This window comes from Lepisosteus oculatus, chromosome 18, assembly GCF_040954835.1.
Source record: "Lepisosteus oculatus isolate fLepOcu1 chromosome 18, fLepOcu1.hap2, whole genome shotgun sequence".
Taxonomy (NCBI): domain Eukaryota; kingdom Metazoa; phylum Chordata; class Actinopteri; order Semionotiformes; family Lepisosteidae; genus Lepisosteus; species Lepisosteus oculatus.
The window spans coordinates 16,082,300-16,106,514 of NC_090713.1; the positions used below are offsets into that span (position 1 = coordinate 16,082,300).

The window sequence follows — 24,215 nt, forward strand, 5'->3', positions numbered from 1 at the left end:
AAAAGAATCAACTTTGTGATTTACTGCTACAATTAATAATTGTCTCAGAAAATGCCCAAACCCTACAGAACTGGTGCCTTCAGAGACCCACTACAGTTACATATTTGACGTCCCTGAGCCGGTTTTCTTACATATTTGGCGTCCCTGGGTGGGCGTGGCAAGACTGAAATGAGTCAACCAACCGGAATAATTCATATAAAACGCCGCGGGTTTCATACACGACAATACAGTGTGCTGAAAGCCGAAAGGAAAAAAGTTCCCCTTGCTCTTTAAGCAGTGCTTGATTGTTTTGTGATCTTTTGCGATCTACCGGGTTGATTGCATACTTGATCTTGTGGTTTTCTGTGGTAAAACTGTGATTTCGTACTTAAAAGTAATACACTTTAAGTTTAACGATGGTTGCTAAAAGGTCTGAATTCGAGTCGCTATTAAGCACTCTCTCTAGCAGCGACAGGTCTGACCACGATCTCTTCCATATCTCCGTCAGCGGAGAAGCTAGGAGACTAAATCTCCATTCTCTGAGAGAGCTAGCGAAGGACATAGAGAGATTTGACCCCGCAGTGTCAGAGAATAATATCGAGAGTTATATTCAAGACCTCAGGTATACCCTGCAGTACCTGCCAAACGCCACAGAACAGGAGAAAGTGTTTCTGGTCAGGAAAATGAGTGGATGGCTAGGCAGATGAAAGAAGTCTGTAATGATTTTGAGCAGCTGTGTCAAGCACTTATCGAAGATTACAGTGCGTTTATTGACCCAACTGCTGCGATAGCCGCCGCCCTTAACATTAAGCACGAGAGAGCAGAGTCCCCTCGCGAATATTACGAGAGACTTAGACGAACTTATTTTGCAGGGCGAAATGATGAGGGTTGCGAAGAGAACACACATTTCAAGGGTTTATTCATTGTGAATATCCACCCATCAGTCAGAAAGATGATCTTAATGCATACAGATGCACAGACCATGAAAATGACTGATATTAAGAGATTCGTGCAGAAAGCCTGGGAGTATGATGTCCAAAGTCGCTCTCAGCAAAGAGCTGTTAAAGTGACTGTGTTCGCTGTCAGAGCCAGCAGGGTTAATTCCCCCCTGCTTGAAGGAGCACAGGCTCCTGAGCTGGCTAAGCCCCGTTCCAAAGCATGCACACAGGACCGCACCCAGCGTCCTAAGTGCCATGAGAACACCGGGGGAGGGAAAGGACTAGAAAAAGCTGAACAAAAAGATTCAGTAGCCGCCCGCCTGGCCAGGCTTGAACAAGCTTTATTAGGACAGGGACAACCGCTCCCCAAGGCTGCCGGAAGCGTGAATGAGCTTATACTCTCCACTGGAGGAGGCGGAGACCCGCCCCCTCTCCCTCCCTCAGTCTATCTGATTGAGCGGGAGGGTTCCTGCCTGGATAAGGTCAGCCACTCCCAGGCGAGTGCTGACTCCACCCCTGAAGTCACAGAGCAGGCAGTAAAACACAGAGGAAAAGCAGGAAGCTTTTACCTCAAGGCTGCCATGGGAGATGTCTTACACAGTGAGACACTGATTGACACTGAGGTTGAAAGGTGTTTGATGTCACACTGCAAGCTCAAACGGGTAGAAAAAGAAAAGGGCATGCGACTCAGAGAGGAACCTTTGGTGGATCACCAGAAAGGCAAGGTGTGGAAACAGGTCAAGGCTCCTAAGCCTTCTGTACAGAAGGAAAGGGGGGCCAAGAGGCAGACTGTGCTCACACAGTGCCCACCGAACACAGAAGCCTATGTGGAGATTCCTTCTGTTCCCTCTGGACAAGAAATAAAAATATTTTCTTGTTCCCCGAATATACAGGGAAGTCGTGTCCCGGCTAAGGTCCCAACAGCCTCCATGCCACAGGAGCGGTGCTCCGAGCAGCCGCCTGATCCACCAGGTAAAGCACACACCTTTTACATCCCTAAAGAGGAGCAGATCTCCCCACCTGGTGATGAAAAGGAGCTTTCCCTGTGCACCCTGGCACCCAAGAGGGGTCAGGACCACCACCCCGCAGTGGTGGAAGGGATCCAGATGGCAGGAGAGCAGGTTGGTGATGTAGCCCTCACCCTTAGCCCTGAGAGGTCCTCTATTAGTGAGGATCTGCTTGAGCAGCTGTCACAGGGCCACCGCCAGGTGCCCCTGGTGCAACATTCACAGGTTAGACAGGAGGTCCAGCTGGACGCTGAGACTACTGCGCTGTGGACACACCTGATGCCCAGATGCCGATTCCCTCTGCTGTGACCCAGGGAACCTGCAGTCAGGCAACATTATTTCTCACAACTACCAGGTAGTGAGTGAGACTGACCTGATTGTTCCTGCCTCAACGGTAGGGTTGCCAACACACCCAGTGCCCCAGAAGGGACAGGGAATGAAAGCCGAGCCGGTTTTCTTACAGCCACCAGCTCAGTCTGTCAGTCTGAATCTGACCAACAGTGCAGTGCAGGACATTGCAAAGAGGGGTGTCAGAATCCCCGCCTGCACTGACATGGGCCTGGTGAGTGATAGTAAGTTCAAAGACAGTGAACTAGCTATCCCACTGCTGGGGCAGCTCCCTGAAGCCCTAGCGAGGGAAGGGGGGAGCGAGCAGGTGTCCTACACCTACCCCCAGCGAACGATTGTAAACATGCTGATAGAGGGATTCCTGAATCAGGAAGTGTGCAGGGTGGACCTGAACAGTGAGAATGGGGTAACAATCCCAGATCACTCAGGTGCTCCAGATGACCACGCAGCCGACGGTCAGGCATGCTCCACCGCTGCACCGCCCCCTGCAGGGTTCCTAGAGCACAGGCATGAACAAATCGAAAAAGCAGATGCCCTGGAAAAGGAGGAGCAGCATCAGCAGCTGCGTCAGATCTCCCCAGATTTCCAGGATGTTGGTGCCCAAGATGCCACATGGCATACTGAGAAAGACACCATGTACACGCTGCGCCAGCTTAGAAAGGCAACAGTCACTCAGAAGGAGATGACTGGGATCAGCCACCCGAAAAGACTTTTGGGAGGACTGATTGCTGCTGCCACTGTTGCACGTTTGCTTTTTCTGGTAGGTTTGTGTGCTACTAGCACTCTCACCCTGACTGCCCCAAGAAGGCAGGTGTCAGAGATGCCAGAGGGTAGTGACAGACTGTATCAACAGCAGCAAAAGTTGGAAAGCCTAGGGAAAACCCTACAGGCAACTTTCTATGCAACAGGGTTAAACCTTATTCCCCAACCAGTGGACATGATTGTTGGTGTTATACAGTGGGTTTATGCTTGTGTGCAACAGGCCAGAATGTTGACACAAGACCTGTTAAGGGACCTTAGTGCCACTGTAGCCAGTCTAAACATGGCACAAATCCCAACACACTTGATTCCACTCTTCTCAGTAGAGGAGTATGTGACATTAACCCCATCGCTCATAGCTCACCCAGAAGGCAATCCAAGATTGAATTCGGTTCCAAATCTTGAGATGGGTATGACTACCAAAGCTATCCATTGGCTGTGTCTAAACGATTCACCAGTGAAGGGTGTAAAGCTACTAACGAGCAGAGGGAGGTTAATGAACCCCATGAAGAGCAGGTTGGAAGTAAATGGCTGGTAAGCACACCACATTTAACTGTCACTATGACTTGTGACAGGCATGATACAGCTACCACAATGCAGCTACCTAACCAAATAGTTTTCCTGCAAGTTCCCGAGGAGGCCTTAGTACAGCTTGAACTTAACACTGTACTGTCTAGAACCAGACAACATAAGACCAAACTTGAGGTCATGGATGCCTTCAGGTGCCACACTATTGAATTGGATAGAAATCCAAGAAACAGTAAGCCCTGAAGAGGTACAGGTAGTTAGTTTGCTTTAATGGAACGAACCTCCAAATCACCCTAGCAGATACCCAACACAGGTGTTGTGGTTTGTCGGGGGGCTGGGAATAGGAACCGTTGTTATTGTAACACTACTGCCGGGTAGCTGGATCATGACTGACAGTGTACTCTGAATGATGTACTCTTACATCAAGATGTACTCCGGGTAGCACGAATGAGTCAAAGGTAGCATGTCAAAAGAAAGGAAGTGACTTCTCCCCAAATATCTACTACAGAGGTATCAGATATTGACAGTGAACTTCCTGATGTGTAATTCCTAGACTGAGATAATGTCTCCTACCGTGTTTATACATACTCCAGATGTTATTCATCCTGTTTGTATCCAATGCTGGTTCCGGTATGAATTCTCGAGGAGTAATGTGGACATTTAAGATTAATGTTCTAATGGCAAGGGACATCACTTAACTCTGTTTTGTTTTGAAGGCAACAATGCCTCGGGACCTCGTGACCTTCAAAAAGGGGGGATATGTAGCGGCGAGGCTTATTAATAAGAAAGAATTAAGTGTTTCTGAGCTTTCCCAAATTAGGCCTCATCTCTCTGTTCATCTCTGTGGTGCAGCCACAGAGAAACTATTCATGCAGGCTGATTTAGGGTTCCTTTGATAAGGACAGCTCCCAAAGGGGGGTGCACTTAGCTAAGCCTGGCTATCATGATCAATGGTCATCCATTGGTGCCTGTCTGTCGAGGGAGTGCCAGATGGACATCTGGACTGCATTACTAAGTGTCAGGAGTAAGTGACTCATATCTCACCTTGATCAACCAATCAGGGACTGGTAGGGCCGAGTAACCCACGTGGGACTCTGATGCCCATGGAACTTTCAGCCAATCAATGAGCTGAAGTTCCTCCAGGTAAAAACAGGCAACACAGAGAGCCTGAGAGATTCAGAGATTCAGTAAGATTCAGTGGAGAATTCTGAGACTTTTCTAAAGGGAATTCAAAGGAGAATTCCAGGGCAGGACGGCCCAGGAGCAGAAGGCTCCCAAGGGCAGGACATTCTCGCAGCGCGCCTCCTGACCATCCTGAGACTCAGCCCGGACAACCACGGAACGGCCAGTGTGTCCGAGTGCCAGAACTTTCCTTTGTTCTAAGAGTCTAGAGTGGAGGTTTCCAGAGAGTAACCAGCAGCAGGCCTTGTGAACAGGTCGGAACTGTGGACAGCTGAATCACTATTCAGAACTAGCTCTTCATCAGGAACGAACCGGTCCTCTTCCTGACTTGCTGGGACCCACAGTCATCTTTTCTCCTGTGCACAAACTTTGCTAGTTAAAGCCAACACTAACTAGCCGGTCAGTGAGCATCAGCAGCGCACCGTCGCAAGCCACACAGCACAGCCTGGCACCGAACCAGAGAGCGCGGATTGGACAGCAACAAGCCTGCAACTGTTTCTTTGTGCCCGCAGGAGATCTGAATCCCCAGAGATTGGATGAGTATTCAACTTCACTGCATTACTGCTCGAGAATTCAATTGTTATCCCAACCAGTTGATATCAATTTAATTCCTAAGAGTTATGTACTTGTTTTGAGTATCTAATGTAGAAGTTATAACCAAGTTCATTTATGAAACGGTCTAAATGAATGATATACTGAACGTATGTCCTCTTGATATGTGTAACACTTCGTAACTGACTGAATATATACCTTTTGTATTCTGATAACCCTGATAAGATCTGTTAGGTTTTATATGCATATTCTATGTATTAATAAATGTATCCTCGTGTATTAGTACCTGTGTGTGTGCATTGTTTGAGTTATGTCGCATGGTTGGACTCTAAAGCCATCAAAACAATCAACTTTGTGATTTACTGCTACAATTAATAAACTGGTGCCTTCAGAGAGCCACTACAGTTACATATTTGGCGTCCCTGAGCCGGTTTTCTTACATACTGTAGCACAAACTGTAGTATAAGACTATCGATATGTGTATGGCTGTTCCAGTGCTTTGTTTTCATGTGATTGTGTTTGTGGCATGATGGCTTAAGTGACTGACTTATATGCCTGGGGTTGAGTGTTCAAACCCACCTATCACCATGAGTTTTCTTTTAACAAATAAACATTTCTTTGAAAAACTAAAATAGCAAATATTATGGACACTATATTGACGTTTTTTATATTTCTAAATATCACAACATGTTCGAAGCCAAGACATTTATTAAAAACAACGAACAATTTCAAACTTCTACTGATATCATTACTGACAATAAATATTATCGATACTATTTTGTCATTACAAACATGTATGCCATACGGCTTCCGTGTTACCAAAGCTAAAATTTTAGCCTTTGTCACTAATGTAACCACTAAATAAAGACATTAATATAGAAATCCCTACGTTACGAACTGTATATGGCTGGTATTGGAATTTTAAAGAAAAAATACAAAGTAAATACATATAAGAAAGACAAGCAGTTAGAAGTGCTACCAAAATTAGAAAATGAAGCAGATACAGACAATACGACTTCTGAAATGAAAGGTTTTGAGGTTAGATTTAAATGCACTCAGGGAAGGTGGCTGGTATTGGCATTTTAAAGAAAAATAAAACACTAGTATTCCACTTTCTCCCTAAACATTTTAAGGATCAAAGACTTACATGTGGTTATTTCAGAAACGTTTTTATGTGCTCCTTCTGTCCCTATCAACCTTAATATTTGAATATTAAATATGTTAAAAAAGTGAATCCTGTTTTCTTATGGTCTGTTTTAAAAGATTTAAAAGGTTATTAATAATATCTTCAGTGTCGCATTAACATTGGAAAGTTCTTCCAAATGTAGAAAGAGGCGATACGCAACGTGTCTTCTTCATACATTTTCAGTTTACAGACCGTACAAGATCATTTATTATGAATAATATATTCCGTATCGCATTAAAATTGGAACGCTTTTCACGGGTGTAAATCCACCTATTTTCTAACCGCTTTATCCAGGACAGTTAACAATTTCACAACTCACCCTCTCCCCTGCCTGTCTGACTTTCTTTTTAACCCTTCTGTACGAATCGCAGTGGGTGAGAAAGAAAAAAAGTGAAACAGAGCATAAACAAAGATTTCTCTAGTTCCTAGTTTCTCTATGTTCCCTTTAAAATAAACTATTATTCCACAATGCCCTGTACTACATGGCCGGTAGGGAAACTAAAGGGAAATTTTAATAGCTGAGCATAAAAAGAAGAGGAGCATAAAGTGTTTGATGGTCATAAATGATATTAATTTAGGAACTGTATCAGAGATATTTTTTTAACTGCACTGCATCGAAGAGAACGAGTATAGCTTGTGGGAAATACATTTATTTGTCCTGCATCAAAGTTTAACTCGTTCAGAGCACCCTATATTACAAACTCCAAGCATTTCATTTTGAGCTGAAGACATTAACACCTAAAAAAGGCTTTGCAGCCGAAACATTGTGTTTTCTCTCTTCTCTTTTCAGCATGGAATAAACCTATTACTTGTTCCTTTTATTTTTATTTTACTTTAATTTTGTAAACTTAACACGAATTCCTTACAGAAATAAAATCATGAAATCTACAGTTGTTAAGCAGATTAGAAGGTTTCTGACAAAATAGTGCACAGTCCATCACTGCCCAGTGATATAACTTTAATATAAACAAGATCTAATATCTGGTGCACTCCAGGTGTAAGTTAAAAAAACCTGAATTATGTATTATGCTTATGTCTGCGAAACACCTGATCATCTACAGTACTGTGATGCTTTCAGTGGCTTGTGTATATTCTAATTGCAGTGGGGGCAGGGTGTGTGGGGACAGGTTTAAGTTGAAATTGAATTGGTGATCTGTATTCTTCACACCTGAAACACTGTTTTCTCTGAAAGTGTTTCTTCCCTGTTTAGCTGATCTTTTGCTGCCTGCGCATGCTTACACAGCTCCCTGTGTGAATTATCATACTTGACTGAGAAAGCTTTAGAGAACTTAACATTTTTATTATTAACAAATTGTAAAAATGACTTATAAATTGGCATTATTAATTTTTCACTTAAGTGTATGGAGGAGTGTCAGCTGTCAATGGGAGCAAACCCCCCTCTTAGGCTGGGCAAACGATATTTTTTAAATTAAGGCAAATGAAAATTAAGGATGTTAAAGTGCTAGAGGTGCACATGAGCAAAACGTTTTAGAAATGGAGCACGTGAACGGATTTGTAAATATATTTTGTTAAAGCAAGTCAGTTTTTTGCAACACGTAAAATACATTTTTCCAGGAAAGTTTATCCTTTGTCAATAATGAAACCACTAAATAAAGACATAAACTCAGAAATCTAAAGATGTTTTTGTTCAATGTTGGTAGCAGGATGAAGTTTATATTTTGTTGCAGAGTTGCTGCAAGAAGTTAACAGTGAAAACAGGAATTTAGAAATGAGTCATTTCAAGAAGAATATTTTCAGAATAATTATATATCTAGCAGGATATAGAAATCACAGAAAATAGGCAGTTAGATTGATCAGATTAGTATGAAAAGCCATTTAGCAAAGAGGGTGTGAGAAGAGTGACAAACTAGTATATTGTTTTCTGAACCAGGGAAAAACTGATCATGTTTCTCTATAACAATAATAAAAAGCTTTATTTTATATAGTACCTTTAAAAGTGGCATCTCAAAGCAATACAGTAGATGTAAAAACAGTTATAAGGACCACAGATTACAAAGTAAATACATACTGTATAAGAAAGACAAGCAGTTAGAAGTGCTACCAAAATTAGAACATGAAGCAGATACAGACACTATGTCTTCTGAAAAGAGAGGTTTTGAGGTTAAATTTAAATGCACTCAGGGGAGGTGACTTTGATATCACTGGGAATACAAATTCAGAGCTTTAGGGTGCAGCTAGAGAAGGTCCTGTTATCCACAGAGTGTAGATGTTCTCGAGGACAGCTAGAAGACCAGAGTCAGACGGATTGAGGATTTTGAAGTTGACTCGAAACTTGAAACCTGATAGGAAGCCAGTGCAAGGACTTGAAGACAGGCGTAATGCATCCCGATCAGGATTCTGGCTGTCCAATTCTGAACATATTGGAAATTGTTCAGTGTGGAGTTTATTACCCCAGTGAACTGGATGTGCATTTATTAATTCTAGAAAAAATGCCTTTCTTGATTTGTCTAGTTTCCTTTAAAAGAAACTATTATTCCAAATGCAGAGTACTACATGGCTGGTATTTACATATGATATTTGTGATTTAAACAAATTAACACAAGCAGTTTTTAGGGATTCAAGTGTTGGCTGAGTTATTGCAGGATGTAAGACTACTGATATAGGTAGGAAAAAGATAATTTTGGGAAAGTTGAGGAATACAATGATAACAAGAACACTTCCTAATGGGGTTAGGCATACTTTTGACAAAATGACAGGATATGTTATAGACTGCAGAGGAAGATGATGAAGTTAACAGACTGTACTGTATGTTTACATACTGTAGATCCTGAAATGAGGATTGTATTTTACATTTTGTGTAGTTGCTAGCATTGAATTGTGTGTTGGATGCACATGAAATGAAGGCTTGGGCAAACATAGCTGATGCTGATCCACAGAGCCAGCATCTTAAGATGTTTATATTTAGAGGCAATTTGTTTAAATAACTAACTAGGTATGGATACTGATGTGCAAGAGAGGTGGAAAGGCTGTTTCCTTAAGCCAGCACTATAAAATCATTTATCCTCAGTGAGATGCTGCCATCTCATAGTGGGTTTCTAACACTGTGTATAGTTCCATCCACACAGTGCCTTTACTTCCATTCATTTTCTAATCTCTTTATCCAGTACAGAGGATTTGGAGCCTATCCCAGTGCACAACGGACACAAGGCAGAATACACCCTGGACATAGTGCCAGTCCATCACAGGACAGACAGACACAAACACACACGCATAAGGGCCAGTTTTCCCATAAGCCAATTAACCTACCCATACCCATACCCACCTACCCATTAACCCAGCCATATTTTGGAGTGCGAGAGGAAATCATATCACACATATGGAGAAAAAACACAGAACCCAGAATGGCAGGAATTGAACCTAGGACCCCACTGCTGTAAGATAGCAACGCTAACCACTTGGCCACCATTAGAAATGTGTGGATCGCTTAGTTATAATTCTAGTTCAGAGGTATGCATGCATAATTTAATTTTGAAAGCCACTGAGACATCTGGTTCTGTTGTATTTATGAAAAAAACATACTAACAACTTTGCCATCCTATTCCTAAGTTAATACATTTTATTTTTACAAACAATTACCATTGTTAGCAAAATATTTTGAATGATATTTTGCCCTATTTTTCTTTAATTTTGTATTTAACTTATTTTCTGATAGTCAGATTTAATGCATATTTGAACAATAAAAATATGGTATTACAATATACGGGGAAAAGGGCAACAATTTATTACAGTGCTAAATTTAATATTATTGATTACGAATAGTTTATGCTAACACCTAACTTTCTAAATTAGATGTATTCAAAACAATGAACTAAATGTAACATAGCATTAAGAAATACAATCGAGAATAGTTTTGTGGTGCATGTATAGATGAAACTTTTCTAAAATGTATAACAAAATAAAAGACAATTAAAATCTGTATCTTTCCACGTGTAATGTCATTAGAAAGTACAACAAGTTCCTGCTTTGTCTACTGATGGTATCAAAAAGTAGTCTAAGTGGTGAGAAACCTGTGCTTAATGATAATTAAGGGACTTAGAAGTCAAAGAAAATGATTTACATTTACGTTGTTTAATTTTAAGCACTAAGTTATGAATGCAGATGCAGAACGGCCATTGTGCAATAAAGAGCTCAGCGCTTCCTCCCTCTCTCTGACGGAGAGAAGTGGGTGGTACGCTATTTTCAGAGCCTCTGCTTGGGAGAAAAAGACCTGCTGATCTGTTCTACATACCAGGAAGACAACAGAATATGATTTTTTCTATTCGAAACATGTGTTGTCTTTATGAAATTTGTGTATTTTAAACGTTTAATTAAGAAGTAAAAACCTTACAGCATAAACAGAGATTCTAAGCTGATCACGAGGAAGAAAAATCAGCCATTTTTTGCACATACAAAGTGGTTATTAACTATCAAAACCTGTATTTATAGGTTTAAAAGTCGTGCAATGTATAAGTTAAACAGGAACACATTATATTTCATTTTTTATTTTTTTTTTTTATTTAAAAAAATCATTTTCCAAGCTTATTTTTATGCCATTTTTTTAACCACGCACGAATATTCTTATGTCCATATCTTTGCAAGGGAAACACAGAAAGCCTTCAAACCAAATGCATTTTAAAGACCACAACTTCTGAAAATTTCCACAACCTCTACAAAAACGTATCAGTGAGCTAATTATTTTTTCTGACAATCGGGGAAACACGGTTTTGATTGATGTGCAATTACGCACCATCTTTATCAGATTGTGAATCAATAAAAGTAATTAAACATGCAATTTTAATCAAACCGGGTGTAATGGGGTAAGACCATTAGACATGCAATACACTTCCTCATGATCATCTTAGAATCTTTGCATGAGCTTTAAGTTTTTTTTAACTTTTTAATTATACATTTTAAACACTTTAATTTTGTAAACGCAACACACATTCCATACAGATACAGTACAATCACATTCTCCTGTCTTCTCGTGGTATAAAAAGAATTAGCAGGTGATTGAGATAATGCATCGCCCACTGAGTTAAATGTTCTTTTTTACAAGTGTATAAAGAGGTTATACAGTATGTGTCTCCTTTATAACTCTTCAGTTTACAGAGAAATTCCTCCAGATCTTCACAACATTGTCCAATTATACTCTTCTTGTGTCTAATTTTTAGTTTAGCAGGATTTGTGCAATAAGCACATTGTTTAATGGGGAAAACATTACCCACATCTATTATCACTGTACAACACTACTTCAGGTGGCGTAGCCACGTTAGCCTGCGTAGTCTGCAAAAGAACAAGTAATAGGTTTATTCTATGCTGAAGGGAGAAAACGTAACATTTTGGCTGTGAAGCCTTCTTCAGGTGTGAGCTCAAAATGAAAAGCTTGGAGTTTGTAATGTATGGTGCTCTAAATGAGTTAAACTTTGATGAGGGCTTGCCAGTGCGGTGACGTCACTGCCTTTCATATGAATAGGAGGGACCTGGTCCGTCATGGTTGAAGGTGAATCTCACTGTAGCTCAACTGGCTGCTTCCCTATTGAGTGATGCTGGAGGCCTGGGTTCAATTCCCCAGCTGTTAGAGTGTGAGCCTGAAAGCACTATATTATCAATATTATCTCCTGTGTCGCATTAACTAACTCTTCAGTTTATTCCGCCAGACAGTACATGAATATAATTATATTATATTAAATTCTTTAGATACGTGATTCCATAATATATTACCCCTTAATCAAATTCTAAAATTATGTTTTTGTTTTCGCCGATAACGAACGAATTCACAAAAAAGGTTAAAACATTATCACTTTTCACAAAGTATATAAACTTAATATGGTCAGAAGGAGGACGTAAAATATTTCCAAAATAACTACATTAAAGACTTTTATGCTTAAAATGTTTAGGGAGAAAGTGGAATACTGGTGTGTATTTTTCTTTAAAATACCAATACCAGCCATATACAGTTTACATAATATTGTATGTTTATGTTCCTAAATTAATATCGTTTATGAGCATCTGAAAGGCATGGTGAGTCTGAGATATTCAAAACTTACTTTGTATGATTGGAAACGAATATGTGATCGGATCAAATGGTTTATTTTCTTTAAATGGGAAAGTTGTTTTTTCAAAAGATCTACAAACATCAAAATCTCCAGTTCACTTACTCCAGTATTGGTCATTTACATTTGGTATTAATAAACCATTTGAAGGAAAACAACTACACTGTAACTAACTAAAATAACTATAACAAGATGACATAATAATCAAATATAATAATAAATGTGAAGCAATTTGTATTATGGTTAAAAGTCATTGTCTCCCTTCCTGACAATTTCTTCTCATTTTTCTTCTTCCTCCTGGAACCCAAATTTTGAAGCAGCAGTTATCTTAATCATCCTCACCCATGGACACTCTGCGATGATAATGACATGATGTTGTATATTACTGCTGAGCTGGGTGTTGTAGTGAAGACTTGGAAAGAAAGATGTGGATGAGCTGTGCAGATGTTCAGCTGTGCTCCTGTCTTTTTGTCTGCAGGATGTCATGGTGTAGACTAACAGAGAGATGTTGTGAAGATCTGGCCTCTGCTCTTCAGTCTCAACACTCCAGTCTGAGAAAGCTGGATCTGAGTTACAATAACCTGGGCGATTCAGGAGTGAAACTGCTGTCTGCAGCTCTGAGGAATCCCAACTGTAAATTAACAACACTGGAGTAAGTGAACACTAGTGATTTCTTTGTTTTTTATTGTTTTATGTAGATATTCTGAAACACACAACATTCACTTTTTCACATGCATCAAAAAGTAACATCTAGGAAGTACAAAACAAGAAAGAAAGAGTTCAGGTGGGTAGCTGCATCAGCATGCGTAGGCTGCAAAGGAACAAGTAATAGGTTTATTCCATGCTGAAAAAAAGAAGAAAGAGAACACAACGTTTCGGCCGTGGAGCCTTCTTCAGGTGTGAGAGAGACAGGGCAGTAGGCAAAGGTAAAGTAGCGGGAGAACAAAGGTTGGGAGGGAGGAGGAGTGAGAGGCGGGAGCAGGGGACAGAAAGAGAGGCCAATCAAGAGGTGTGAAGTCAAAATGGGTGCAGAGAGGTGTGAAATGAAACTTCCAATGAATGGAGAAAATTTAAAAGAACTGTAGTCTGTCGTTAAGGGAAGGGAGAATGTGTGATCCTAGCTGCAGAATAATTTTAGTTTCGTTGGTCTTTCTGATGTATGAGTTCGGAAAACCGTCTTTGAGAACACAGACGGAGAGATTAGAGTGGTCGTGGCCGTCAGAGGTGAAATGAGAAACAATGGGCTTGGAGAGATCTTTAATCTTCACAGCCCTGACGTGTTCTCTGAAGCGGTCTCCGAGTCTCCTTCCTGTTTCTCCAATGTAGATGGCTGGGCATTTACTGCAAGAGATACAGTAAATAAGGTTGCTGGAGGTACAAGATGCTGTCTGGATGATCCGGAATTGTCCTGAGGGGCCTTGAATGAGTGTGGTGGTGGCTGTGTACTTGCAGGTGATACAGCGATACAGAATAAAATTATTCTGCAGCCAGGATCACACATTCTCCCTTCCCTTAACGACAGACTACTGTTCTTTTAAATTCTAGAAAGACAAAAAACTGCTACGCAACTTTATACAAGTTCTTGTCTCTGCCTTCTTTGTTAATATCTCATTACTGAGAGACTCGACATGCAGACTTTTCCACTTTGCCCATCTTTTTACACATATGTTTATGCTGTTGTTGATTTAGAATTATGTGGGTAACATTGTCTATGAGATTTCATTCATTTGAACACAAGGTCAGTCCAGCTTTAACCAGTTTCTAGTGATTTATTTCATGGCTGCCGTCTTGACAGTTCTAAACAAGTATCTTTCTGCCTCTGAAGGCAGCTCATCTGGTGTTTGTCCCAGAAGAAAAAAGACTCCTAATAAGGATTGTTGTATATTTCTTCAAGATTTTGAAGACTTGGCCAACCCAAATTTCTCATTTGTATCTTGCTCTTAACTCTTGTATTCCTTCTGTATTTTCTAATATTCTATATACATCTGAAAGTATGTAGCTGTGGAAGTGAGTTAGGTATGCAAACTTTATCAATATGTTAATCTCTTATTTTAGTCTCATTTAATTCTTCTCAGCTTTGAATTTTCCCAGTGTTTTTTCCTCTCTCTCTGTGCTTTAACCTTGCCTGTCTGACCACGTCTTGCACTGATCCCTGTGCTCTGAACCCTGCATGTTAAACGACTCTGCCTGGTGCTTTAATCAGTTCCTCTCAGCTCAACACTTCCATTTCGATCGTGTCTCTAGTTTCACTTTCTCCTGCCTGCCCTGCTTGCTTCCAGCAGAGCCTGCACCTGGATTCAGTCTCCAGGTTACTGCTTCCATCAGCTCAGTGCAGGAGATATCACACTGGGGCCCTGGGTTCAATTCCAGACCTGGGGTGCTATCTGTATGGAGTTTGTATGTTCTCCCCATGTTTGTGTGGTGTTTCAGTTTTCTCCCACACTAGACAAACATGCTGGCAGGTTAATAGACTTCTGGGAAAGCTGGCACTGGTATGAGTGTGTGCTCTCTGATAGACTGGCATCCTGTCCAGGGTTCAACCCTGCCTTGTGTCCAGTGCTTCCTGGGACAGGCTCTGGGTAACTGTGACCCTGAATTGGATAATTGTTTATTAAAAGTGATGTTGATGGTGTTCAAATGCTGCACTACCACTTTGTCGATTAGCTGACAGTATAAACATATCCCTGTAATGACAGATAAAGTCAAATTTCAGGGCAAACTTCAGTCTAGATTTATTTGGGAGGGAAGAAAACATCAGGTAAAACCTACAGCACTCAAACACTCCCAGATCTACAGTCTAACTTCTGTGCAGCTTAAAGCTTCAACAACCTGAGTGACCGCTCCCCTGCAAAATAGTGAAGAGGTATTCGTCTCACTTAAAACATTATGTTTTACACCTAGTATAACTCAAAGCATTATGAAAATAATTAAATTCTGCAATTTAAATACATTAATCACTTAGAAAATAGTGTGTATTGAAAAAAAAAACTCAAGAAAGGAATAGTTGTTTTGAGGATTGAGAAAAATTGCATGGCACCCTGACTTTAAACCACATAAAATAGACAGATGTTTTAGAAATGGTCATTGAGGGGCATAAGACAGATACAAGGAGGAAGACAGAAATACTGGAAGTACATTCATTCTTGTTGTCCCAATCCTTTTCAAGAGCAAGGGAGAAATTAATTTCCAGTTTTTTAAGTTGTGCTTCATGTCAGGATAATGTCAGATTCTGTCTGCACTGCTTCTCGGAGGTTACTACTAATGTAGGATCTAAATGATGGAAACAATGATTTGGATGAGCTGTGCAGATGTTCAGCTGTGAGCCTGTCTTTTTGTCTGCAAGATGAGTGAGTGTGGACTTACAGAGAGATGTTGTGAAGATCTGGCCTCTGTTGTTCAGTTTAACACTCCAGTCTGAGAAAACTCTATCTGAGTGACAATAACCTGGGGAATTCAGGAGTGAAACTGTTCTCTGCAGCTCTGAGGGATCCCAACTGTAAATTAACAGAACTGTGGTAAGTGAACACTGGTGATTTTTTTTTTTATGTGCTAATGCTGAGACACAACATTTGCTTTTTCACATGCATGAAAAAAACTAATTAACTATTAATTAAAGGAAGTACAAAACGAGAAAGAAGGAGGGCATATAGAAAGATAAAAAAACTGCTACGTGATTTTATACAAGTTGATGTGTGTGGTTTCTTTGTTAACATCTCATTACATACTAACATGACATATTAGACATCTCGACATGCAATCTTTCCCACTTTGCCCATCTTTTTTCCACATACTGTATATAGGGATGCAGCCATTTAAAATGCACGGAGTACACTGCGGTAAAACAAGGAATCACCTTGTAAAACTGCCAGGTGGAGCTAATAAAGCTTAACGTCTTACAGTATGTACAGCATTTGAGCTGTCACTAGAAAACACATGGTTTCGAATCCCAATCACTGCTGAAGGACAGTCTTTTTCCAATTAAGAATTTAAGTTGTATACTCATTAGATTTTTAATAATTTTAAACTGTGTATTACAGCATGTTAATCATTAAACATTAAAAAGTTTGTATATTTTATAAAAGCAAGATTACTCAGTTGGACAAAAGTACACAACCTTCCACCTGTATCATAAATATTTTAATTCTGCAGAAATATTTTATGCATCTAAGTCTTTACGGAAGATATTACTAATAGTATTAATAATGAATGACCTTGGATAAACTTTAAACTCAATGTATTACTGTGGTCCACTTTCTTTGTAACCATCTTTGTAAACGAAAATACTTTATTTTTTAATTGACAAAAAGTAACACCAAAGCACCTCTGATCACGTATTCATTTCCAATCATACAAATTAAGTTTTGAAAATCTCTGATTCACCATGCCTTTCACATGCACATAAACAATATTAATTTAGGAACCTAAGCATATTATGTAAACTGTATATGGCTGGTATTGGTAGTTTTAGTAAAAAATACACACCAGTATTCATAAACATTTTAAGTATCAAAGTCTTACATGTGATTATTTTGGAAACGTTTTTATGTGCCTGTTCAGACTATATTAAGTTTATATACATTGTAGAAAATTATAGTGTTTGAACATTTTCTGTGAATATGCTCGTTATCACAGTAAAAACATGCATACTTTTTAGAATTTGATTAATAGGGAAAATGATATGGAATTGCTTATCTAAAGAAATTAATAATGATATAATTATATTCATATACTATAGCTCAAATTATCACAGTAGTACACTTTCTTCGGAATTGTCTGTATCAGTTTCACTCCTTCCCATGTGATTACTTCTGTGGCCTAATGGGCTAGGCATGTGCTTTATTTACCCCCATTACCCCCATTTTGATTAAAATTGCAAACGCGTGTTTAATTCAATGCCTTTATTGATTCACAATCTGACAACGCATTGTAAATCGTTATCTTTGTCTTTTAAGTTCCTTAGTTAACTTTAAGCATAGCTTTCTCACCATTTAAATGTATTTTTCATACCATCATTAAACACAGCAGTAGCGTAATGTATTTCCTAATGGGATCACACGTGGGAAAATTAGAATGGAATATTTTTTATTTTTTTAATAAATTTGAGAAAAGTGTCATCTATACAAAAAATTTGTATTAATTTTATACCACTTTATAGTTATATTAATAGAGATAAGAATTTAAGTTGTATACTGTTTAGACTTTTAATCATTGTAAACTGTATTAAAGCATGTTAAGCATTAAATGTGAAAAAGTTGGTATATTTTATAAAAGCAAGATTGATCAGTTTTACAAACGTACACAACCTTTCACCTTCATCATAAATATTTTAATTATGCAGAAATACTGAGATGGTTAATTTTCGTAAATGTGTTGACAAATATCTGAATTTTTACCAGAAAAATTAGTATCCAGCTGTGAATCAGCTACGTGACCTTGCCCCCGTGAAAGTGTGGGAAAGAGGTTTAGTGGGCAGTGTAGTGACCATAGTGTGTTTTAATACACTGTGTAGTATAACTGTATAAAGCTTGTTTTTTTATGTTTGTAAACGCAATTCTTGCAAGTACATTTTGTACACTGTGCTTCTCTTTGTTAGCTGGTGGGCAAACGTTTGAGGTGAAAATTTACCTTTAAAGCAGAGAAGACCACACCAAACATTTTCGGCTCTGTATGTCGCTCAAGACATTTCTCTTTGACGCTTTCTTTAGTCATAGAGGTGGGAAGATGCCTCCCCCTTCCCTCTGCCTGGCTCACCTGTTCCCATTTTAACCAATTTAGTGGTTTCATTAGTGACAAAGGCTAAACTTTCTTGAAAATAATGTATTTTATGTTTTGCAAAAAACTGACTTGCTTTAACAAAATATATTTACAAATCCTTTTCCCTGGCAATCTACCTGAATGCCCATCGCCTCTTTTTACACTTGTAAAAAAGAACATTTCAATGTTAATGCGACACGGAAGATGTTATTAATAATGTAGCACTTTCAGGCTCACCTGAGAATGCAGCTGAAATGTCACTTTTTAAACGAATAAGAAATTAGATTGCTCTTAAATCTAATAACTTATTCTGCATAAACATTACGTAATTGCTCTCTGAAAATGCTCTTTTTCCTGTCCGTTTAAAGTTATACTGTGCAGTGGGGGACGGTGCGCTATTTTGTCAGCAACCTGCTAATCTGCTTAGCACCTGTAGAAAACATGATTTTATTTCTGTACGGAATGCACGGAAAGTGTTTCAAAAGTTTAATTAAGAAGTAAAAAGAACTTACAGCTTACACAAAGACTCAAACTACAGTATGAAAATACAAGTGTTTCGAAAAAAAGGACATTTGATTGCTGATTTCCTTATATTTATTTTAAAAATGCTTTTATTTATTCACAATCTGACAATGCAATACAGAACAAAAGCATCTGTGAAATCACTTTCCGAATGTCCCCCATTGCGCTCAACAATTTTAGGAAGAACACAAAACAGCCTGTTTTTTTGCCTAATCTATCTGCTGCTAAAAAATCAAGCCCGTCTTTTTAATAGCAGCAGACAGATCAGCTAATAAAGGAAGAAAACAATTATCTGCTGTTTGCTGCTGAGGCTGGGAGAGTAAATCTTCTCTATAACTCTTCAGTTTACAGAGCAATTTCGCCAGAGCCTCACATTGTCCAAAAATACTCTTCTTGTGTCAAATTTTTGTTTGGCAGGATTTGAGTTACAGTGTATGAATACAACTATATCGCTATTATTTTTTTTAGATATGTGATTCCATATTATATTCCTTAGTAATCAAATTCTAAAAAGTACGCGTTTTTTATTGCAATATCAATCTTAAGTATTCGCAGAAAAGGTTAAAACATTATTACTTTTTCCTAAGTATATACAGTAAACTTACAGATGAAGCCATTCAAAATGCATGGTACAAACCCATACCGCACGCACGCCGTGTACTACGGTATGTGATTGGCTAGCCAAAATGACTGACAGGGGCACGTGTGGGGCATTGGTCGGTATTGAAAAGATTTAATCATATACTCATTTAATCTCTGTACTGTATATGTTTTAATCTGCTTGGTATTAAATATTTATATGGAATTTTACAACTAAAGGGAAATTTTTGTAGCTGAACAATATTAATTTAGGAACATAAACATATTATGTAAACTGTATATGGCTGGTATTACACTTTCTCCCTAAACATTTTAAGCATCAGAGTCTTACATGTGGTTATTTCAGAAACGTTTTTACGCGCTCCTTCTGACCATATTAAGTTTATATACTTTGTGAAAACTGATAGTGTTTTAACCTTTTCTGCAAATAGGCTCGTTATTGGAGTAAACAAAAGCATACTTTTAGAATAGGGATTAATAGGGAATATAATATGGAATTGCGTATCTACAGAAATTAATGAAGATATAATTATATTCATGTACTGTAGCACAAACTGTAGTATAAGACTTTCTATCGATATGTGTACGGCTGTTCCAGTGCTTTTTTTTTATGTGATTGCGTTTGTGGCATGATGGCTTAAGTGACTGACTTATATGCCTGGGGTTGAGTGTTCAAACCCACCTACTGTATCACCATGAGTCTTATTTTAACAAAAACATTTCTTTGAAAAAGTAAAATAGCTAATATTATGGACTCTATATTGACGTTTTTTATATTTCTAAATATCACAACATGTTTGAAGCCAAGTCATTTATTAATAACAACGAATAATTTCAAACTGCTACTGATATCTTTACTGACAATAAATATTATCGATATTATTTTGTCATTACAAACGTATGCCATACGGCTTCCGTGTTACCAAAGCTAAAAGTTTAGCCTTTGTCACTAATGTAACCACTAAATAAAGACATAGAAATCGCTACGTTACAAACTGTATATGGCTGGTACTGGTATTTTAAAGAAAAAATACAAAGTAAATACATATAAGAAAGACAAGCAGTTAGAAGTGCTACCAAAATTAGAAAATGAAGCAGATACAGACAATCCGACTTCTGAAATGAAAGGTTTTGAGGTAAGATTTAAATGCACTCAGGGTAGGTGGCTGGTATTGGTATTTTAAAGTAAAAATACACAATAGTATTCCACTTTCTCCCTTAACATTTTAAGGATCAAAGACTTACATGTGGTTATTTCAGAAACGTTTTTATGTGCTCCTTCTGTCCATGTCAAGCTTAATATTTGAATATTAAATATATTAAAAAATTGAATCCTGTTTTTTTATGGTCTGTAGCTCAAATCCTGCTTAACTAAAAATTAAACACAAGAGGAGTATTACTGGACAATGTTGTGAGGCTAAAGAAATCAATAACGATATTAATTAAAAGATCTAAATATATTTAACGCATACGCCTGACATTAGAGGCTATGTCTGCTCGCCTGCACGGTGATGTCACCGTCTCTCCCTCTGATAGCTACAGTAGCAGGAACCTGTACTGTGTGGATCCCTTTAGATCTCCCTCGAGATTTAAAAGGTTATTAATAATATCTTCTTCCAAGTGTAGAAAGAGGCGATACGCAACGTGTCTTCTTCATACATTTTCAGTTTACAGGCCGTACAAGATAATTTATTATTAATTATGTCTTCCGTATCGCATTAAAATTGGAACGCTTTTCACAGGTGTAAATCCACCTATTTTCTTACCGCTTTATCCAGGACAGGTAACAATTTCACAACTCACCCTCCCCCCTGCCTGTCTGACTTTGTTTTTAACCCTTCTATATGAATCGCAGTGGGTGAGAGAAAAAAAGTGAAACAGAGCGTAAACAAAGATTTCTCTAGTTCCTAGTTTCTCTATGTTCCCTTTAAAATAAACTATTATTCCACAATGCCGTGTACTACATGGCCGGTAGGGAATCTAAAGGGAAATTTTAGTAGCTGAGCATAAAAAGAAGAGGAGCATAAAGTGTTTGATGGTCATAAACGATATTAATTTAGGAACTGTATCAGATATATTTTTTTTAACTGCACTGCATCGAAGAGAACGAGTATAGCTTGTGCTGCATCAAAGTTTAACTCGTTCAGAGCGCCCTATATTACAAACTCCAAGCATTTCATTTTGAGCTGAAGACCTCACACCTGAAGAAGGCTTCACAGCTGAAACATTGTGTTTTCTCTCTTCTCTTTTCAGCATGGAATAAACCTGTTACTTGTTCCTTTTATTTTTATTTTACTTGAATTTTGTAAATTTAACACGAAATCCGTACAGAAATAAAATCATGATATCTACTGTTGTTAAGCAGATTAGAAGGTTTCTGACAAAATAGCGCACAGTCCACCACTGCCCAGTGATATAACTTTAATGTAAACAAGATCTAATATCTGGTGCACTCCAGGTGTAAGTTAAAAAAACCTGAATTATGTACTATGCTTATGTCTGCGAAACACCTGATCATCTACAGTACTGTGACGCTTTCAGTGCCTTGTGTATATTCTAATTGCAGTTCTAAACACTGTTTTCTCTGTAAGTGTTTTCTTCCCTGTTAAGCTGATCTGTCGCTGCCTGCGCATGCTTACACAGCTCCCTGTGTGAATTATCATACTTGACTGAGAAAGCTTTAGAGAACTTAACATTTTTATTATTAACAAATTGTAAAAATGACTTTTACATTGGCGTTATTAATTTTTCACTTAAGTGTATGGAATAGCGTCAGCTGTCAATGAGAGCAAACCCCCCCTCTTAGGCTGGGCAAACGATATTTTTTTTAAATTAAGGCAAATGAAAATGAACGATGGTAAAGTGCTAGAGGTGTAAAAAATTCAAAAATGCACATGAGCAAAAAGTTTTAGAAATGGAGCAGGTGGAAGGATTTGTAAATATATTTTGTTAAAGCAAGTCAGTTTTTCCGCAACACGTAAAAGACATAAGACATTTTTCCTAGAAAATGATTTACATTTACGTTGTTTAATTTTAAGCACTAAGTTATGAATGCAGATGCAGAACGGCCATTGTGCAATAAAGAGCTCAGCGCTTCCTCCCTCTCTCTGACGGAGAGAAGTGGGTGGTACGCTATTTTCAGAGCCTCTGATTGGGAGAAAAAGACCTGCTGATCTGTTCTACATACCAGGAAGACAACAGAATATGATTTTTTCTATTTGAAACGTGTGTTGTCTTTATGGAATTTGTGTATTTTAAACATTTAATTAAGAAGTAAAAACCTTACAGCATGCACAGATTCTAAGCTGATCAAGAGGAAGAAAAATCAGCCATTTTTTGCACATAAAAAGTGGTTATTAACTATCAAAACCTGTTTTTATAGGTTTAAAAGTCGTGCAATGTATAAGTTAAACAGGAACACATTATATTTCATTTTTTATTATTATTTTTTATTTAAAAAAATCATTTTCCATGCTTATTTTTATGCCATTTTTTTAACCACGCACGAATATTCTTATGTCCATATCTTTGCAAGGGAAACACAGAAAGCCTTCAAACCAAATGCATTTTAAAGACCACAACTTCTGAAAATTTCCACAACCTCTACAAAAACGTATCAGTGAGCTAATAATTTTTCTGACAATTGGGGAAACACGGTTATACATTATACATTTTAAACACTTTAATTTTGTAAACGCAACACACATTCCGTACAGATACAGTACAATCACATTCTCCTGTCTTCTCGTGGTATAAAACGAATTAGCAGGTGACTGAGATAATGCATCGCCCACTGAGTGAAATGTTCTCTTTTACAAGTGTATAAAGAGGTGATACAGTATGTGTCTCCTCTATAACTCTTCAGTTTACAGAGAAATTCCACCAGATCCTCACAACATTGTCCAATTATACTCTTCTTGTGTCTAATTTTTAGTTTAGCAGGATTTGTGCAATAAGCACATTGTTTAATGGGGAAAACATCACCCACATCTATTACCACTGTACAACACTACTTCAGGTGGCGTAGCTACGTTAGTCTGCGTAGTCTGCAAAAGAACAAGTAAATGGTTTATTCTATGCTGAAGGGAAAAAACGTAACATTTTGGCTGTGAAGCCTTCTTCAGGTGTGAGCTCAAAATGAAACGCTTGGAGTTTGTAAGGTATGGTGCTCTTAACGAGTTAAACTTTGATGAAGGCTTGCCAGCGCGGTGACGTCACTGCCTTTCATATGAATAGGAGGGACCTGGTCCGTTAGGGTTTAAGGCAAATCTCACTGTAGCTCAACTGGCTGCTTCCCTATTGAGTGATGCTGGAGGCCTGGGTTCAATTCCCCAGCTGTTAGAGTGTAAGCCTGAAAGCACTACATTATCGATATTATCTTCTGTCGCATTAACTAACTCTTCAGTTTATTCCGCCAGACAGAACATGAATATAATTATATTATATTAAATTCTTTAGATACGTGATTCCATAATATATTCCCCCTTAATCAAATTCTAAAATTATGCTTTTGTTTTCACCGATAACGAACAAATTCACAAAAAAGGTTGAAACACTATCACTTTTCACAAAGTATATAAACTTAATATGGTCAGAAGGAGGACGTAAAAATATTTCCAAAATAACTACATTAAAGAGTTTCATGCTTAAAATGTTTAGGGAGAAAGTGGAATACTGGTGTGTATTTTTCTTTAAAATACCAATACCAGCCATATACAGTTTACATAATATGTTTATGTTTATGTTTATGTTCCTAAATTAATATAGTTTATGAGAATCTGAAAGGCATGGTGAATCTGAGATATTC

The 24,215-nt window shown here is 38.3% G+C and overlaps 1 protein-coding gene across 1 annotated transcript in view; it reads left to right on the forward strand.

Annotated features, from left to right (window-relative positions):
• Positions 1–24,215, forward strand: part of LOC102697920 (NACHT, LRR and PYD domains-containing protein 3-like) — a 158,442-nt gene that overhangs the window by 79,445 nt on the left and 54,782 nt on the right. Inside the window, exon 10 of the mRNA XM_069180090.1 lies at positions 13,011–13,184. Coding sequence (XP_069036191.1) covers positions 13,011–13,184 — 174 coding nt within the window. The remainder of the gene's footprint in view (positions 1–13,010; positions 13,185–24,215) is intronic.